Here is a 17,564-nt window from a genome sequence, read left to right on the forward strand (position 1 = left end):
CTAACTCTCGACAAACCGTGAACGATCCAGGACGCCCTCCACAAAGCGAAGGACTACATCATAGTTGAGGAAGAAACTAAAGTCTTATCGCAAAAACATAAGGCGGCAAGACCATCCTCGAAAGACGTGGATCCAAAAGGGAAAATGAAGAACTCTCGTAACGACAAGTACATCCATCACGAGGGGGAAGATCTACAAGGGGCGCATAACTATGCGATCAATTCGGATCAAGGCCGGACCACGGGCAACACATGGACTCGCAATCAAGGGTATGACGAAAACACCTTCTGCAAGTTCCACCAATCCCGAGGACACTCCACGACCAACTGCAAAGTCTTGGGAGCAAGACTGGCCGCGAAGCTACTCGCCGGAGAGCTCTCGGAAGTAACTAGCGTCAAGGATCTCATCCTTGATTCTGATCGCCCTCCAAAGACGGACAGAAATCCGCCCGCTGAAAAATCCCCTCAACGAAACCAACCTGGGGATAAACGCGGTAGGAGACCGGACGACAAGGGGAACGATAACAATCGTCGCATAGTCAATATGATCATCGGAGGATCACAATACTACGGCGATACCGTGTCGGCCATCAAGGCTTACCAACGGAAGGCAGAGTCAAGTGCAAATTGGCCTACATGGTCTCCTCCTCGAGATGGCCAAAGTTGCTCGATCACCTTCACAGAGGAAGAAGCCGGCGGTATCGACCAACCTCACTGCGACCCGCTCGTCATAGATCTCGTCATACGAGATTCAGAAGTCGGAAGGGTACTCGTCGACACGGGAAGCACGGTCAACGTAATCTTCCGCGACACTCTCAAGCGGATGAGCATCGAACTCGGAGAAGTAATTCCAACGCCAAAACCGCTCACGGGTTTTTCAGGTGAAGTATCGATGACTCTCGGATCGATCCAATTGCCAGTCATGGCCAAGGAGATCACGAAAATCGTCGAGTTCGCGGTAGTCGATCATCCCGCTATCTACAACGTGATCATGGGAACCCCATGGCTCAACGCCATGCAGGCAGTTCCGTCAATCTACCACCTGGGTTTCAAATTCCCAACCCCGAGCGGACTCGCGGCCATCTGGGGATGCCAAAAACAGTCGCGGCTATGCTTCCTCGCAGAGCACAAGTTAAGGCAAATCACGACTTCTGCAGCTGTAAACGGCAAGCGCACGAAGATAGACCGATCTTCAGCCAAAAACGCCCCGGGAAAAGACGAATTAAAATCGTCTACCGACGCAAACGCATCGGACGTCGAAGCTCGACACAAGTCCAAAGCACACGCGACAACTCAACCAGAACATCCAAAAAATAGCGTTGACCCAGCCATGATCGACACGGTCAAGGCGGACATCGCGACATCTACCGCCGAGTAAGAACACTCGCGGCCTGAAACAGAACTACGAGATGGCTTGATCCTCGAAAGGGGTACGTAGGCAGCTCGTCAAAAAGACGAGTTCAGCTATCCCCCTCTCTAAAAAGGGGGGGGGGAGTGGGTGCGTATACTCGTATACTCCCACTTAGAAAAATCTTCATTATTGTAATCGAGTTTTTAGAAACTTCAAAAAACTTTTACTACAATATACGTTGTCCTTTTTTTATCAAAAACGCTTACGCTTCAGTAAAACACAAAAGAAACTTTCAGGACACGCCTGAAAACATTAAAGACTCTTGTATGCGGTCTCATCAGGCCCAAAAATCGTAAAAATTATCATCTTTCAAACACACAAAATTACACGTATAATCCTCGAAATAACTGCGAGACGTCGCAAAAGTTAAAATTCGAGGACAATACTAACAAATTGTCCGAACGCGACCACCAAAACCTTACACCCCGTTCGTCGATTGGCCCCGACGAACACGCTAGCCGTCTTAAACAAACGCAATTCGATCACTCTTTTGATCTTCAAAACGTCCAGCACAAGGACAAAAGCGCGCTACAACAAAATTCCGAAATTTTGGTTTAGCACTTCCAGTTGACTCTGAGAAGATGCTCGATTCGTACCATACAAGTCACATAAGCCGAGAACCTATCGCGGACTTTAAATCAGTACGAGTCAGGAAGAAATCACAATAGGAAAAACGATAGCCGGCTAGTCACCGCACAAACCTTAACTGAAAGTAAACCTAGGTCTTGCCCAAAACCCAACGCTCTGGTCTCAAACATCTCAAGGCATGATATCTAAAAGATACGAGATCTTAAACCATGTCTCTCCGTTCGCACCTCAATGTTCTCGAAAATCGTAAAGATAGGTAACTTTTACGAGAATCATGAACGAACTAACAGGTCGAACGTCTAATCAGAACTAAATACGAGACGACAACTCGTATTTACTTCGACCCTATTCAGGAAAACTCGAAACAAAACATTCGTCATATAAATAACCGCGTAAGGCGACAAGGGATTCAAAGCCACCAACGGCCAGTCCCGGTAAATACAAATACGGCCATCTAGGCCTAAGCAAAATCCAAATTCAAAAGGCCACACTCGGCCGAAAACATATAAAACGATAACTACTCCACCGCTCATAATCCAAAGTCAAAGTCCCCGGACAACGAAGCACCGAACGCATCCACGGGACGATCCACTTCCTCGCCACCATCGGGAAACCCGGTCGAAACCTCCTCGGTCTCAGGGGAAATCGGGATGGAATCCCAGAACCCTTGAATCCGCTCGTCGATCGGAGGGATAAGCGCCTCAGCGTGGGCATGTTCATTCATCCCACTCTTCATCAAGCTCATTTATTCCTAGAACACGTAGTCATCGGCTCGCGTCCTCCAAAGACTTCCGACCGAACCGCGGCACTCACGGAAATCACCCACCGAAGTAAAGGCGTTCTTGAGGTTCCCATACTCAACCTGGAATTGAGAGGCACGAGTCTTCATCACCTCAACGATTTCTCTTTTGCCTTTCCTTTCCGCCTTACGGACAGCCCGCGCATGATCACGAGTAAGTTGCGCTTCTCGCTCCAAGATCTCGCCTTGCACGCGAGCGAGATCTCGTTCCGCTTTCTCGCTTTGAAACGATAGATCATAGCCTCCCTATGACTCGCTTCAATGGCCGAGCCAAGCAAGTTAAGGCCATACGAAATCAATTAACGCATTGTAAGCAGAAAAGGAAAAACCTAGGCAATCACGAATATTTTCGAAAAAATCATACCCCGTTGATGATTCGGGACCCTTCCGCGACGATTTTTGGCCTCGCCGACTCTTTCGCAGGTGGAGGAGCATCAAAACCCGGTGGTAGACCGGCAAAGAAATCATCGAAGTCCGGGATAGGGGCCTCGCTCGAGCCACTCCCATCGCCATAAGCTAGGTTCGGATCCCATCCTGGAAGCATAGAGTCGTCCATCGAAAATTCTATATTGCCAAGGTCGATATCTTTTCCCTTCCAAGAGCTCGACTCCGGCACGGCTGGTGGGGCTACAGCGGGACTCTGGTCATCAGGTTCAGAGTCACTTCCCGTGTCCGCAACCGAGGCAGGACCAGGGTGCACGAACCTCAGTGCCCTCCGAACCCTCTTCGGCGTAAAGGAAGTCCAAAAGAAGGGACCATTCATGAGAAGATCCCTCACCTCAATAGTGTCCTCAGGTAAAGGAGCAAGAGGATTGATGAAAGGACGATCGTTCGGTAATCTCCGGAACAATGGAATGCAACTCTCTTCGACAGACGCAACGTCTAAACGGACAAAGAAGAAAAACTTCTTCCACGAGTTGAAGTTCGAAATGAACTTCTTAACCACTGACATAAATTTCCGAGGGACCAACCTATGCTTATCCGTATCCGTGACAAGTTGAAGCCTCAAAAGCGCTTCATAATGATCGACAGAAAGGGAAAGGCCATGCTCGTAGCTTAGGATCAGGATCCCAATAAGATGCTGAATGGCAAGGGGAGTCAACTAACTTATCGCAATTTCGAAACGATCCAACACTCGGACGAGAATTTCGGGTATTGGGAACCATAGGCGACAACGCACTATGAACGCCTCATAGCAAGTAAAGTAACCCTCTGGGGGGCTGTTGGCACATTCCCCCCGGCGGGGAACCCGGAACTCCACAGCATCCGGGATATGGTAGAACGATCGCATGATCGCGAGAAACTCGTCGGTACTCCTGCTTGCATCCCCTTTCTCGACTCCACGATGGATCAGGACCGGGAACGACTTCTCCTTGGGAGGGGTCAACGAGCCATAATGAGCAACCCACCATGCCTCGTTCTCGGCAGGATGTACCGAGTGAGGCACGAACTCGATCTTCGGAACGATGAGCTCTTCATAAGCACTCACGGAAGAAGACCCTTTTTCGCAATCTTTTTCTTGCTCTACATCTTTACACTTCTCTTCAGAAAATAGAGGAAAAGGGTGGAGAGAAAGATAGAAAGTTTTTCTTAAGAAAGATCTTAGAGAAAGACAAGAAAGTGAAAAAATTATGAAACAAGTTACCTCCCTTCTTATTGGCATGAGGATTTACTATTCAAGCTCGGACTTTCGGATATTAATTCCATCCATCACACCTAACTTGCCAAACATGCCTAACCGCACGCTAGGATCCTACGATGCATGATCCTAACGGGCTGGGGGGCTAACTGTTGGGGTCAAAAACGGTTACGACGGAATTACCACCCAAAAATCCTCGGAGATCGTATTTCCGAAAGAGATAGTAAAAGGAAAGATGTAATTTTCGTAAAAAATAACCAATACGAAGTTTTTACGAAGAAGTATCCTTTGAGATTCAAACCGAACAAACCAAGCTCGGTCACTACGCATGCACGCCGTCCAGTCGCTATGCAGCAACCAAACCTGAGCCAAGCTCGGTCGCTACGTAGCGACCGAGCCCTCGTCCCGCTCGGTCGCTACGTAGCGACCGAGCTCGAGCCAAAGCTTCGTCGCTACGTAGCGACCGAGCGATCGTCCCGCTCGGTCGCTACGTAGCGACCGAGCTCGAGCCAAAGCTCGGTCGCTACGTAGCGACCGAGCGATCGTCCCGCTCGGTCGCTACGTAGCGACCGAACTCGACCAAGCTCGGTCACTACGTAGCGACCGACCGATCGTCCCGCTCGGTCGCTACGTAGCGACCGAGCTCGAGCCAAAGCTCGGTCGCTACGTAGCGACCGAGCGATCGTCCCGCTCGGTCGCTATGTAGCGACCGAGTTCAAGCCAAAGCTCGGTCGCTACGTAGCGACCGAGCGCTCGTCCCGCTCGGTCGCTACGAAGCGACCGGGCTCGAGCCAAAGTTCGGTCGCTGTGTAGCGATTGAACCTTTCCGAACATCGATACGACACCAATCCTTGCATTCTCGTCAAACCTTCGAATGCTATCTCCCGAAGACCGTAGCAAGATCAGTCCATGTTTCCCGCTATTCTAATTCATCGATCAAACTTCGCTGATTAGAAACCGCGGAAAATTCGTAGTAAACGTGTCGAGTCGGAAGACGGCCCAAAGGGACCTAAAACACGACTCGAGGCCCATCCTACGATTTTCTAACCAAAAGCCCGTAAACCACAGCATGGTTTACGCTTGTAAACCACAGCATGGTTTACGCTTGGCCCACAAGGAAGGATAAATGTCAAGTTTCCGCGGATAAATACGGAAGTTTTGAAGATAATTGTGAAGATCGGGAAAAATGGAATATCTCCATTTTTATGCTATGATGGCTTAAGGGCAAAAGAGTAAAAGCATAAACCGACTTTGGAGCTAGTATATAAGGAGTCCTAGGCGAGGAGCAGAAAAAGAAGTTTTTCAGAGCAAACTTAGCACTTAGAGCAATTTAGGCAATTTTCTGTTTTTGTTATTTCGAGCTGCGACTCAATTAGGTTTAGCCGTCTTAGGGTGACAAGAACTAGGAATCTCGCCGACAGCTCTCGAGCCCAGGCTTATACCTTGTTGTAAACGCTCATACGCAAATTCAGAATAAGATCTTCTTTGCTCTCTTTTTCGATTTCTTATACTTTATCGTTGTTATTCTCGTGTTCTGATTGCTTGACGTGTGGTAATTAGCAGATATCCGGGTCCTCTGAGAAATTAGGGTCTACTTGTTTCCTTATTTAAACGGAAATCGACAGTGCGAATTTCGGTTCCCACATCCGCCTACGTTCTGATTTTCTCCTTCCACAATACTAGAGCAATCAATCTCATTGTCCTCTTCTTCCTTCTCCGAACTGCAACCATCGTAACTCCCACTGTAATTATCGTCTCTGGACTCAACTTCCGACGCTTCTACTTCTGAGCTAAAACTGAAGTTTGTTTTAGTCTTCTCTCTTGCTCCGTCGTCCTTGTTCTCCGTAATCTCAACACAAAGACGTAGCTGTTCGATTTTCTTTAGGGCTACAAAACCTTGCAACTGCCGAGTATTGGACACGTACACTGGTGGAGTGTCGTGCGCCATTGTTTTCAATGATTTATTCGAGAACATGTAGCTTAGCTGAATATGATCACTCATTTCATTCAATCCGTAATCATCGAGAACAGACTTTGCGAAAGCTTCATTTGTAGAGTTCTCATCTAAATGGAGAACTCTACACCCTCTACTATCAGCGTTGAATACATATTTGTTTTTCTTAATCCAGTTACCGGAAACAATAATAACCAGATCCATAACCAACTGAGATAGATGGAGAAGAGAAATAACGGGTATGAAAGGGGAGGAGAGAAATATGAACAGGCTGATTAAAACCTAGTTTTGAAGTTCTTTCGTTACTGATGACATGGCAAATCCGAATTAATGACATGGCAGCTGACATGGAAATTTGGTTTTTCAGCCACCAAAATAATATATAACTCAGACACCCTAAGTCAGTCCACATGTAGTAAGTAAGTCTGCCGAAACGTGGATACTAGTTCAGTAATTAATCTTTTTCGATAACCCATCTGTAAATAGGATGAAATACAATAAGCAAACCATATCGTTTAACAATTCAGCCGTAAAACAATATTATTCTAGTAATAAATCTTTCGCTAATAACTCAACCACAATATAGCTGAGTTTCATGTTAAACCATCCAGTTTCGGCTGATTTAAGATAACCCAGCCGTCAAACATCCCATAACCCAGCCATTCGGTGTTCATTAACTCAGCCGTGGGTATATAACTGAGTCGTGTCTTTACTACGACTCAACCAAATTTTCCAGAAATCAATCCATCGTTGAATAAGTCAGCCGTAACGTCAGTACGTAAGTCAGCCGTTGTCCAATAACTCAACTAGATTCATATAACTCAACCCTTACGCGTGGTTTACTTATTGTCTTAAATCAGCCTTTTTTACTAAGTCAACTATTTTATTATAAGTCAGCCAAAACTTATACATATACCAGCCGTAACGAAAGACGTATTCTTTTACGGTTGACTTAATGAAAACACGGAAGCGTATTCCTACGTGTCGCCGGATTTTTGCTTACGTGGCGTTAAAAATTAATGGCCTTCTCGTAAATACGTTTTTTCTCATAACGTGGATAAAGGGCACGCTTGACATTTAAAAAATGCCAATAATAAAAAAAAGATTTGTATGGTTCTGGTAATAAGTCCTAAAATATATAATATCTGAGTCAACTTCCCTTTAAATAAACTCTTAATATATTTTCGTAACAAAACGCTATTACAACTGTGTTCTTATTGAACTCTGTATTATTCTTCAGGAGCCGCTGGAAAAAAGTTATACGTTCAGAAACGACATTAAGGAAAGGAACACGGAGTGCATTCAGAAACAACCTTTAGCATTGGAATAACATGTAAGTCACTAAACTGAACTCAGCTAGCGCTTAGAAGTCAGGAATGGAACTCGAGTGTTGCTTGCTGGTATGTCTGGAATGGAATTCGAATGTTGCTTGCTGGTATGTCTGGAATGGAATTCGAATGTTGCTTGTTAGAGAGTGAAACCACATGTGAATACACTTGTATGTATGTTGTGTACTTTTGCGTATGTATGTAGGTTTAAGAAGAGAATATAGTTTGCTTGTAAGTCTGTTGTGTGTTTTTGCTTGTATGAATAAATTAGAGACAAAAATAGCACTTCCAACGTTTGCAAATTAAGTAAACATTGTTTGAAAATAACTGAAATAAGTTTAAATCTGAAAAACACAGCAAAGAAAACAACAAAATTAGAGATTCTGAAAAATCTCTTTGAAAACAACATTCTTTGTCTCACGCTTAAGCTTTCCTTGATCATCAACAACCAAAATCTTCAATCCCTTTTTTGATGTAACTCTGGAAACAGCCACGTATAGTTGTCCATGAGAGAAGACATCTCTTGGTAGATACAAACCAACATGAGATAGAGATTGACCTTGACTCTTATTAATTGTAATAGCAAATGCAACTGCAATAGGCAACTGCCTCCTCCTCATCTTGAATGGCAATTTCTTATCAGAAGGTGTAATAGAAAGTCTAGGAATGACCACAGTTCTTCCCACCTTTTCTCCTGTGATCACTTTCGCCTTTACCAGTAAATCATCCATCTCTGTAATATGGAGCCTTGTGCCATTCATCAGTCCGTTTGTGTGATCAATGTTTCTAAGCAACATCACCGGACATCTGACTTTCAAGCAAAGACTGTGATTTGGCAGACCAGAAACCTTGATGGTGTTTAAGAAATCCGGAGTTAGAGCCTGGTCATTTCTCGAGAATCTATCAGAAGCATCAATCAAGTCAGAGCTTAAGTAAATTCTTTCTTCTCCTGCATGTTACAAACTCAAAAATTAAATAATATTCAAAGCGATTTCAATAGCCAAAAGAAACTTGTCAATATAAATAGTATAACCTGGTAATTTATCCAACATGTGCTGGTTAATTCTGTTGACATCTTCATTGGTGGGACATAAAATTGCTCTTTCTTGGAAAAACTTTGGCTCTCTATTATGTTGTAAGGAAACAACATCCCCATACACTGCTGTGCTAATTGATTCAATTGGATCATCTCCATCAGTAATAAGAAACTCCTCTGGGATATTGATGTCGGAAGAAGATGTCGAAATCGATCGACAATAAGGGAATAATGTCGATCGACCGACTATGATAAATATCGATCGACAAACTGGAAACAATGTCGATCGGCACTCGATTCCTGCCAAACCAGCAGTAGAGAGAGTGTATAGGACTTTTACCCCCCCCCCCCCCTTTTTCCTCCCAACAAGTCGCAGACTAAGCGAGAATTGGAGAAAACGATTTGCAAGAAAGCATTTGAAAAAATCACGGTCGAGAGATGCCACTCAGTGACGCTATTCAGATTTCTCCCCCAATCAAGAATTACATGAAATATATGGTCACCAGAGGTTTCCAACCATCGAAAGAGAGTGTGATGATTGTTTCTGAGCAAGTAAGTGCTATGATTCAGGAAAGAATCACAATTAAACAACCAGACCCTGGTAGTTTTGTTTTGGATTGCAACATCCACAATAAGTGGTTTCAGAGATCTCTCTGAGATCTAGGCTCCAATGTGAATTTAATACCTTATTCCGTCGCAGTAGCCCTCGGGTTAACTCAATTCAAGCCCACAAATATTACTCTTGTTTTAGCTGATAGATCTATTAGGATTCCAGAAGGTATTCTGGAAGACGTGCCCATAAGGATAAATGAATTTCATATACCTACAGATTTTGTAGTGCTGAAGTATGATTAATTTTTTATAATTCTATAAACAAAGAATAATTGTAAAAATATATTTGAAAGTTTTTTTTTCCTTTTAAAATAGTTTTTTTTATATTTTTCATCTTTAAAGATACTAAAGAAAGATATTATAAGAGAAATATTAATTTCTTAAAAACAAATCATAAATAAAAACGAATTATAAAATTCTACAAGTACAAGAAATTATTTAATAAAAATCAAATAGAAAAACTAACTATAAATTAAGTGACACTTCTTTTTTAAAACCTAAGAAAATAAAAATGTAAAAGTATTCTTATTATTTTCATATAAATAACAACCATTCATTTTTAAAAGATAAATGTATGCTACAAAAATATAAACCAAAATAATAATTATTTTCACATCTATATTTAGGTTTAAGTTTCCTCATATTATTTCACAAAAAAATAGTACTTATAAGAAAATTATTATCTGAGTATTTTATTTTAATTTATTTAAACAGCTCAATTTTTTTTTATCATCATTATTACATCTTATGATGCTAACACAAGTTTTTTTTTAATTATGATGTTTTTGTCGTACATAAGTATGTGTGAATATAAGGAATATATTTTTTTATGTATAAGACACAATATATAATTAACTAAACACATTTGTTTTATTGAAAATATATTAGTTGTGTAAAAATATTAAACAAAAACGAATTATAGTTGCAAATTTCCTTTTTTCAAAAATTAAAAGTAACATATTTCTTATAAATAACTAACTTTTCATTTTAATAGATAATTTTGTGTTAAAAAACTATAAACGAAAAATAACTTCAAATATTTCACCCGGTATGATTGTTACATTTGTACAAAAAAAATTAAATTGTGTATGTATTAATAAAAATATATCATTATGTGAAAATAACTTTTCTTCCCTAAAATCCTAAATAAACGAAATCTGAAAAAATAAGAATTTTTTCCCTTTAAATCCTGACCAAATATAATTGTAAAAGTAATTTTTACTTTTAAAATTTAATGATAAATATGATACTCAAAATATTTAATTAAAAATATTAGTGATATTGAAAAAACAAATTTTGAAAAAAATAGTTAATATTTGTTGGAAATAATTATTTGATAGTATTTTAGTTTCTAAATCCTAGAAAAAGATAATTATAAAAGATTATGTAATTTTAATTTTCTTTTCTAATACCCTAAAACTGTAAAAAAAAATCGAGAAATGGACCAAATTTTTTTCAACCTGAGAAGTCATGGGTTCGAGTGCCGCTGGGAGGTGATTATCTTGAGGGACCTTTGGGCCCAATACAGAGAAGCCTGCTGGATGAGTTGGCGGGCTCCCCGGCAAAGCTCTGATGGACGGTCATTGGCGCTACTCGGATCCTCTCGAGGCTGATCCGGATACGAGGATCATAAAAAAAAAAACTGTAAAAAAAATTTGATAGTTTTTTCCTTTAAAAAAAATCCTAAACAAAAGAGATTTGTATCATATTTTTTAACTCATAACCAAAAGTGAATTGTAAGAAGTTATTTGATAGTATATTTTAAGAGATAATTTATATGATACTAAAAATCATTTAATCAAAAAACAAAGTGTCAAAATAGTATTGATATGAACAGTAAAATAATAATTTTAAAATTATTTAATAGTAACTAAAAATAATTATTTGATAGCAATAAGATTTTTCTGAAATTCTAAACAGAAGATAATTGTAAAAGTTTATATGATAATACTTTTCCTTTTTTAAAATCCTAAACAAAAATATAAAAAAGTATTTGATAGTTTTTATTTTTTTAATTGTAAATAAAAACGAGATTTATAAAATATAATTTTTCCTTTTAAAAATAAACCCTAACAAAACTAAACATACCTAATTAATAGTGTTTTAACAAAAATTGATGACAAGTATGATGTTAAAGCTATTAAATTAACAACAATCAAAACTTAGGGTGTTGTTGTGATTGATATTTATTTGTTTGGTTATACAAAAATCAAACACATGTTTGATATGTATATTTTCATGTTTGCTGATAAAACAAATTGATTATTATTATTGTCACCGTATATATGTTTAGTCAAAAACAAATCAAGCTTCATCATTATCATATTACGTTTTTATTTTTACTATGTAGTAGTTTATAATCCATTTTAATTAAAATGTTATTATGAAAATATATCATTAATGAATAATGAATCAAGAAAATTATTTAACATCATCTAATCTATTAAAAGAGGAGTACAAAATTAGATTATCCCTTAGTTTTCCACTATATTTACAATGGCATGCCACTGAAGTTATTAATTAACCTACCTTTTAGGATTTTTGTCTTTTTTCTTCAATTAATGTATTTCCAAAATTAAATTCTAACTAAAAAATCATGGCAACAATAATTAATAAACCTAACTTTTAATATTCTTTGTCTTTTCCTTTTTTATTATACATATGTGTGTTTGAAAATAATTAATTTCATATATACATTTCGTAATTACATACATTATACGGTAATTATTTTACTAATTCCACATATACATAATAAATAGTATACAACAATTTTATTATATATAGTCATAAAATTGTGATCCACAAAAACATTTTATACAACAATTTTATTATATATAATCATAAAATTTTGATCCATAAAAAATAAAAATACATTTGTGTGACTTTACACGTCATATTCTAAATAAATAGATGATATAATTTAGGATTTACATGATAAAATAAAACTACTCAATACAAACTATAAAACTATTCTGTTTAGAAATGTCATATTAAAAAAAAATTAAACGGGTAAATTTTAAAATATATATTATCACTTATACAAATAAATATTCATTTATAAAAAACTAACACCCGCGCGGGTGCGCGGGTCAAGCTCTAGTATAAGTTTAATAAAGCATTAAATTACGACATAAGAAAGTGTATAATGTTGTCATCGCTTCTTGGCCTTATTTAACTTCCAAATTCATTTTTGTTTCATTATAATTATTATTTCGGGTTGGATCCGGTTTAAATTTTTACGTTTGGATGTTTTTTCTAGCTCTAACAAATATTAACTAAAACTTATGTGTGAAAACGAGTTCTTAACTATAAAATAAATTTCACATAACATATGCAAAAACGATTTTAAAACAATAATAAAATGATTTTTTAATATTCTTTATTAAATTAAAATATTAAATAAAACCCATTGCAATGCAGGGGCCCAAGTCTAGTTTCTAGGAAAGATTGGTCTAGAAAACTGGACAACGCACTTTCGGCTTACCGGACTGCATTCAAAACTCCATTAAGAACAACCCCATTTCACCTGCTCTATGGAAAATCTTGTCACCTACCAGTTGAGCTAGAACACAAGACAGCATGGGCAGTAAAACTATTAAATTTCGACATTAAACCAACTGCCGAAAGGAGACTCTTACAGCTTAACGAGCAGGATGAAATCAGACACTTAGCCTATGAGAACTCAAAAATATATTAAGAGAAGACAAAAGCATACCATGATAAAAAGATTATCTCCAGACACTTCGAACCAAATGATCAAGTGTTGTTATATAACTCTCGGCTAACGTTGTATCCCGGAAAATGATAAAGGGAAAGAATTTAAAGTGAATGGACAACGAGTGAAAGATTATTGGGCTAAACCACCAAATAGCTGACCTTTACATTTATGCCTTCTTGATCATTAGACATATCGGATCTTAAGTCAAGCTTAAGACTTAAAAAAAGGCGTTGAATGAGAGGCAACCCATTTCTAGGAATTAGGTTAAGTAGTTTAATATATATATATATATATATATATATATATATAAAGATTTCGAGTAGATGATTGCCAATAATATCGACTGACGAGACTTTGCAAATATCGTTCGACATAACAGCACCTGCCGCGACCGATGAAAACATCTTCACATCGATCGACATCTATTCTGGTCTGGTATATCATTCTTACTTGTTAAATTGAGTCCTTTTGCTTTAGTTATCACCATAACTCCAACAGAATTTACACTGGGGACAATGTAGTTTAAGTCTCGGGGAAGGTTTACTATTATTAGTTTATTTCATGAGTCTTATTAAAATGTTAAAAAAAAAGTTTTTATTGAGTCAAGAAGGGGACAATAAACTTATTGATTTTACTTGTTATCTATCCAATTTCGGACAACAACTGGGTCAGTCCAGTACTGCTAGATGCAGGAGTTATCTATCAGATTTCGAACAGCAACTGGGTCAGTCCAGTACACGTGGTTCCTAAGAAAAGAGGAGTGACAGTGGTAAAGAATGATAAAGACGAGCTGATCCCTATGCAAACTGTTACTGGTCACAGGATGTGCATAGACTACAGGAAGCTCAATGCTGATACAAGAAAATATCATTTCCCTCTACCATTCATATATCAGATGTTAGAAAGGCTTGCACACCAAAAGTACTACTGTTTTCTAGATGGGTATTCGGGGTTCTTCCAGATTCCTATCCATCCGGACGACCAAGAAAATACCACATTCACTTGACCATATGGTACGTTCGCATACCACAGGATGCCCTTTGGGCTTTGTAATGCTCCTGCTACCTTCCATAGATGTATGATGTCTATCTTCACAGATATAACCGAGGATTTCATGGAGGTCTTTATGGATGATTTCTCGGTGTATGGATCCGATTTTACATCATGCCTTCACAACTTGTGCAAAGTATTAGAAGATGTGAGGAGAAGAATCTCGTAATGAATTGGGAGAAATGCCACTTTATGGTAAATGATGGAATTTTTCTGGGGCACAAAGTTTCAGCAGCTAGTATAGTAGTAGATCGAGCTAAAATCGAAGTTATGACCGGTCTGCCAACACCCACCAACGTGAAAGACGTAAGGAGTTTCAGTTTCAGTAGTTGTTCTTACTACTAAGCTTAGGGTTGATAAACCCTGAATCCTTAGGACTGATTGGTGCAAGTGAGAACTTGTCCTTTTACCTGAAACTAAACTAGTATGATCTAACTGACTAGATACACACGAAATTTGGTCTAGTAAGTTAGAGAACACTAATCAAAACCCGCTCGTAAATCTTTCTAAAAGAAGCATCGATCGATGCGACGACAGTTCTGTCGATCCTTATTTTGAAAGGTGTATTGATCGATTTCTTTACAAATCACAATTGACACTTTCTCGTGATTAACATACACAAGTTGAAATCCGAGATCCATATTAGATAATCTATACTAATAAAAGGGATCTTTTGAGGCTCCATAGAGCGTCCACATCAGCAAAAAAAACTTCTTGCGAAAGATGACACGTGGCATAAAATATAGTTTTACATTTTAAAATATTACTAATTTTCGAAAATTATAAATAATATATAAAGATACATCATAAAAAATGGAAAAACTACATTAAAGATATGTAAGATTACCATTTTTCACTTAAAAAAAAAGACGGCTTATCTCCATAATGTAACACCGTTTTATAAAAAAGATACTAATAAAATGGACCTTTTGAGGCTCCATAGAGCGTCCACATCAGCAAAAAAAACTTCTCCCGAAAGATGACACGTGGCATAAAATATAGTTTTACATTTTAATATTACTAATTTTCGGAAATTATAAATAATATGTAAAAAATATGTAAAAAACTACATTAAAAATGTGTAAAATTATAAAAAAAAAATATAGTTTTACATACAGCAAAAAAATGGAAAAACTACATTAAAAATATGTAAGATACCATCTTTCACTTAAAAAAAAGACGGCTTATCTTCATAATGTAACATTACCGTTTTATAAAAAAAAAAAAATTATATATAATTTTGAAAATAATAAATATATGTAAAAATACTACATAAAAAATGGAAATACTACATTAAACATATGTAAGATTACCATTTTACATTTTTATTTTAAAAAAAAAATATGTAAACATACAACATAAAAAAATGAAAAACTACATTAAACATATGTAAGATTACCATTTTCACTAAAAAAATGGCTTATCTCCATAATGTAACATTACCATTTTATATAAAAATGAAAAAAACATAAATATAACTATTTGACTATTTGTCCAAGTTCTTCTATTAAACATTGCCGTTTTACATTAAAAATGGAAAAATACATTAATATTTAAACATCTATCTTAAAATATAAAATATTGATATTAACTAAATATAAAGTATAAGAAAGAGAAATACTCAATATATAGAAAAATAAATAATAAGTAAATATTATAAATATATAAATATACGAATAATATATACAATAATAAGTAAATGCACAATTTTTAAAAAATGGAAAGAGTACATTAAATATTAAACATCTATCTTAAAATGTAAAATATAGATATTAAGTAAATATAAAGTATAAGAAAAAGAAATACACAACTTAAAAACAATGGAAAAGTATATTAAGATTTAAAAATCTATCTTAAAATGTAAAATATTGATATTACCCAAATAGAAAGTATAAGAAAAGGAAATACACAATTTTAAAAAATGGAAAAAGTACATTAGTATTTAAATATCTATCTTAAAATGTAAATCTATCTTAAAATATAAAATTATTAGTAAATAGAAAGTTTAAGAAATAGAAATACACAATATAAAGAAAAATAAATCATAAGTAAATATATAATATAAGTAAATACCCAATTTAAAAAATGGAAAATTACATTAAGATTTAAAAATATATCTTAAAATTTAAAATATAGATATTACGTAAATAGAAAGTATAACAAATGGAAATATACAATTTACAAAAAAAAGGAAAACCTACATTAAGATTTAAACATTTATCTTAAAATGTAAAATAGAGATATTAAGTAAATAAAAAGTCATGAAATGGAAATAAACATTAAGCATTAAATATATAATATATGAATTATCTATAAATAATAAGTAAATAATGTAAATATATAATATATGAATTATCTATATAATAATAAGTAAATACACAATTTGTTTTAAAAAATGGAAAAAGTTCATTAAGCATTAAACATCTATCTTAAAATGTAAAATATATAATATAAGTAAATACACAATTTGAAAAAATTGAAAAAGTACATTAAGATTTAAATATCTATTTTAAAATATAAAATATAGATATTACGTAAACAAAATATAAGAATGGAAATAAACATTTAAAAAAATAGAAAAAGTACATTAAAATTTAAGCATCTATCTTAAAATGTACATCTATCTTAAAATGGTAGTAAATTATATAAAAATGGAATTACCACATTAAATAAAAAAAATAAAAATGTATAGTTTTACATCAAGAAAGTCCCTATAAAACTCATTATTCCATCAACATCAACCTCACACTATCAAGGTAAACTTCAAATCACTCGAGCAAAAAAATGGTTCCACCATCAACTCTTGCCACCCCAAAAACCTTTAATGACCTTGAAAGATATTTTTTATAACAACGAACTTTTTATTAGGTGGATTCATTGTTGGGAAACCCGCAACTTCCAAACGCCAAACTTATTCATGAGAATTGAATAGTTTTTCATAGACTCAAAGGTATTCTTACAAATTTAAAGTAATCTAATCTATTATTTTATTGTTAATATTCATTCAAGCGTTTATCCCGAAACACTTCTTTCCTCACCAAATCAGGTATTGGTTCATATTGGTTTAGTATTGTTTTTGGTTTATTAATTGGTTTAGGATGATCCTATTGTAAATATAATTTAAGTTGGTTTAGCATATATTATGTTTAAAATAAATTAAATTAAATAATAGTAATATTAAGCTTAAAATATAATTTTAGAGAGTTTTCAAATATAGTTTACAGAACATTATAGGTGATGAATTTAATTTATTCAATTCGTTTATTACTTAAAACTAAGTTTTTTTAAAAACATACAGAGTTATAAATATCAATGATGGATTGGTGAGTATAACGTGAAGACAAAAATATAAATATTTGATTTTCAAGATAAGAAATTCAGCTTTTATTCAGTTACTCAATATATAATATCTTAAATTATTTTTTAAAAA

General features: G+C 35.9%; 1 protein-coding gene across 1 annotated transcript; it reads right to left on the reverse strand.

The window, feature by feature from the left end:
• Positions 1 to 8,092: 8,092 nt before the first annotated feature.
• On the reverse strand, positions 8,093 to 8,770 carry LOC117126790 (ATP-dependent DNA helicase PIF1-like). The gene is made up of 2 exons (XM_033275902.1): positions 8,752 to 8,770; positions 8,093 to 8,667 (listed from the first exon to the last, which is right to left on the reverse strand). Exons 1-2 carry the CDS (start codon positions 8,768 to 8,770, stop codon positions 8,093 to 8,095), a joined length of 594 nt encoding a protein of 197 aa, XP_033131793.1.
• Positions 8,771 to 17,564: the final 8,794 nt, after the last annotated feature.

The sequence above is a fragment of the Brassica rapa genome, chromosome A07 (genome assembly GCF_000309985.2).
Source record: "Brassica rapa cultivar Chiifu-401-42 chromosome A07, CAAS_Brap_v3.01, whole genome shotgun sequence".
Lineage (NCBI taxonomy): Eukaryota > Viridiplantae > Streptophyta > Magnoliopsida > Brassicales > Brassicaceae > Brassica > Brassica rapa.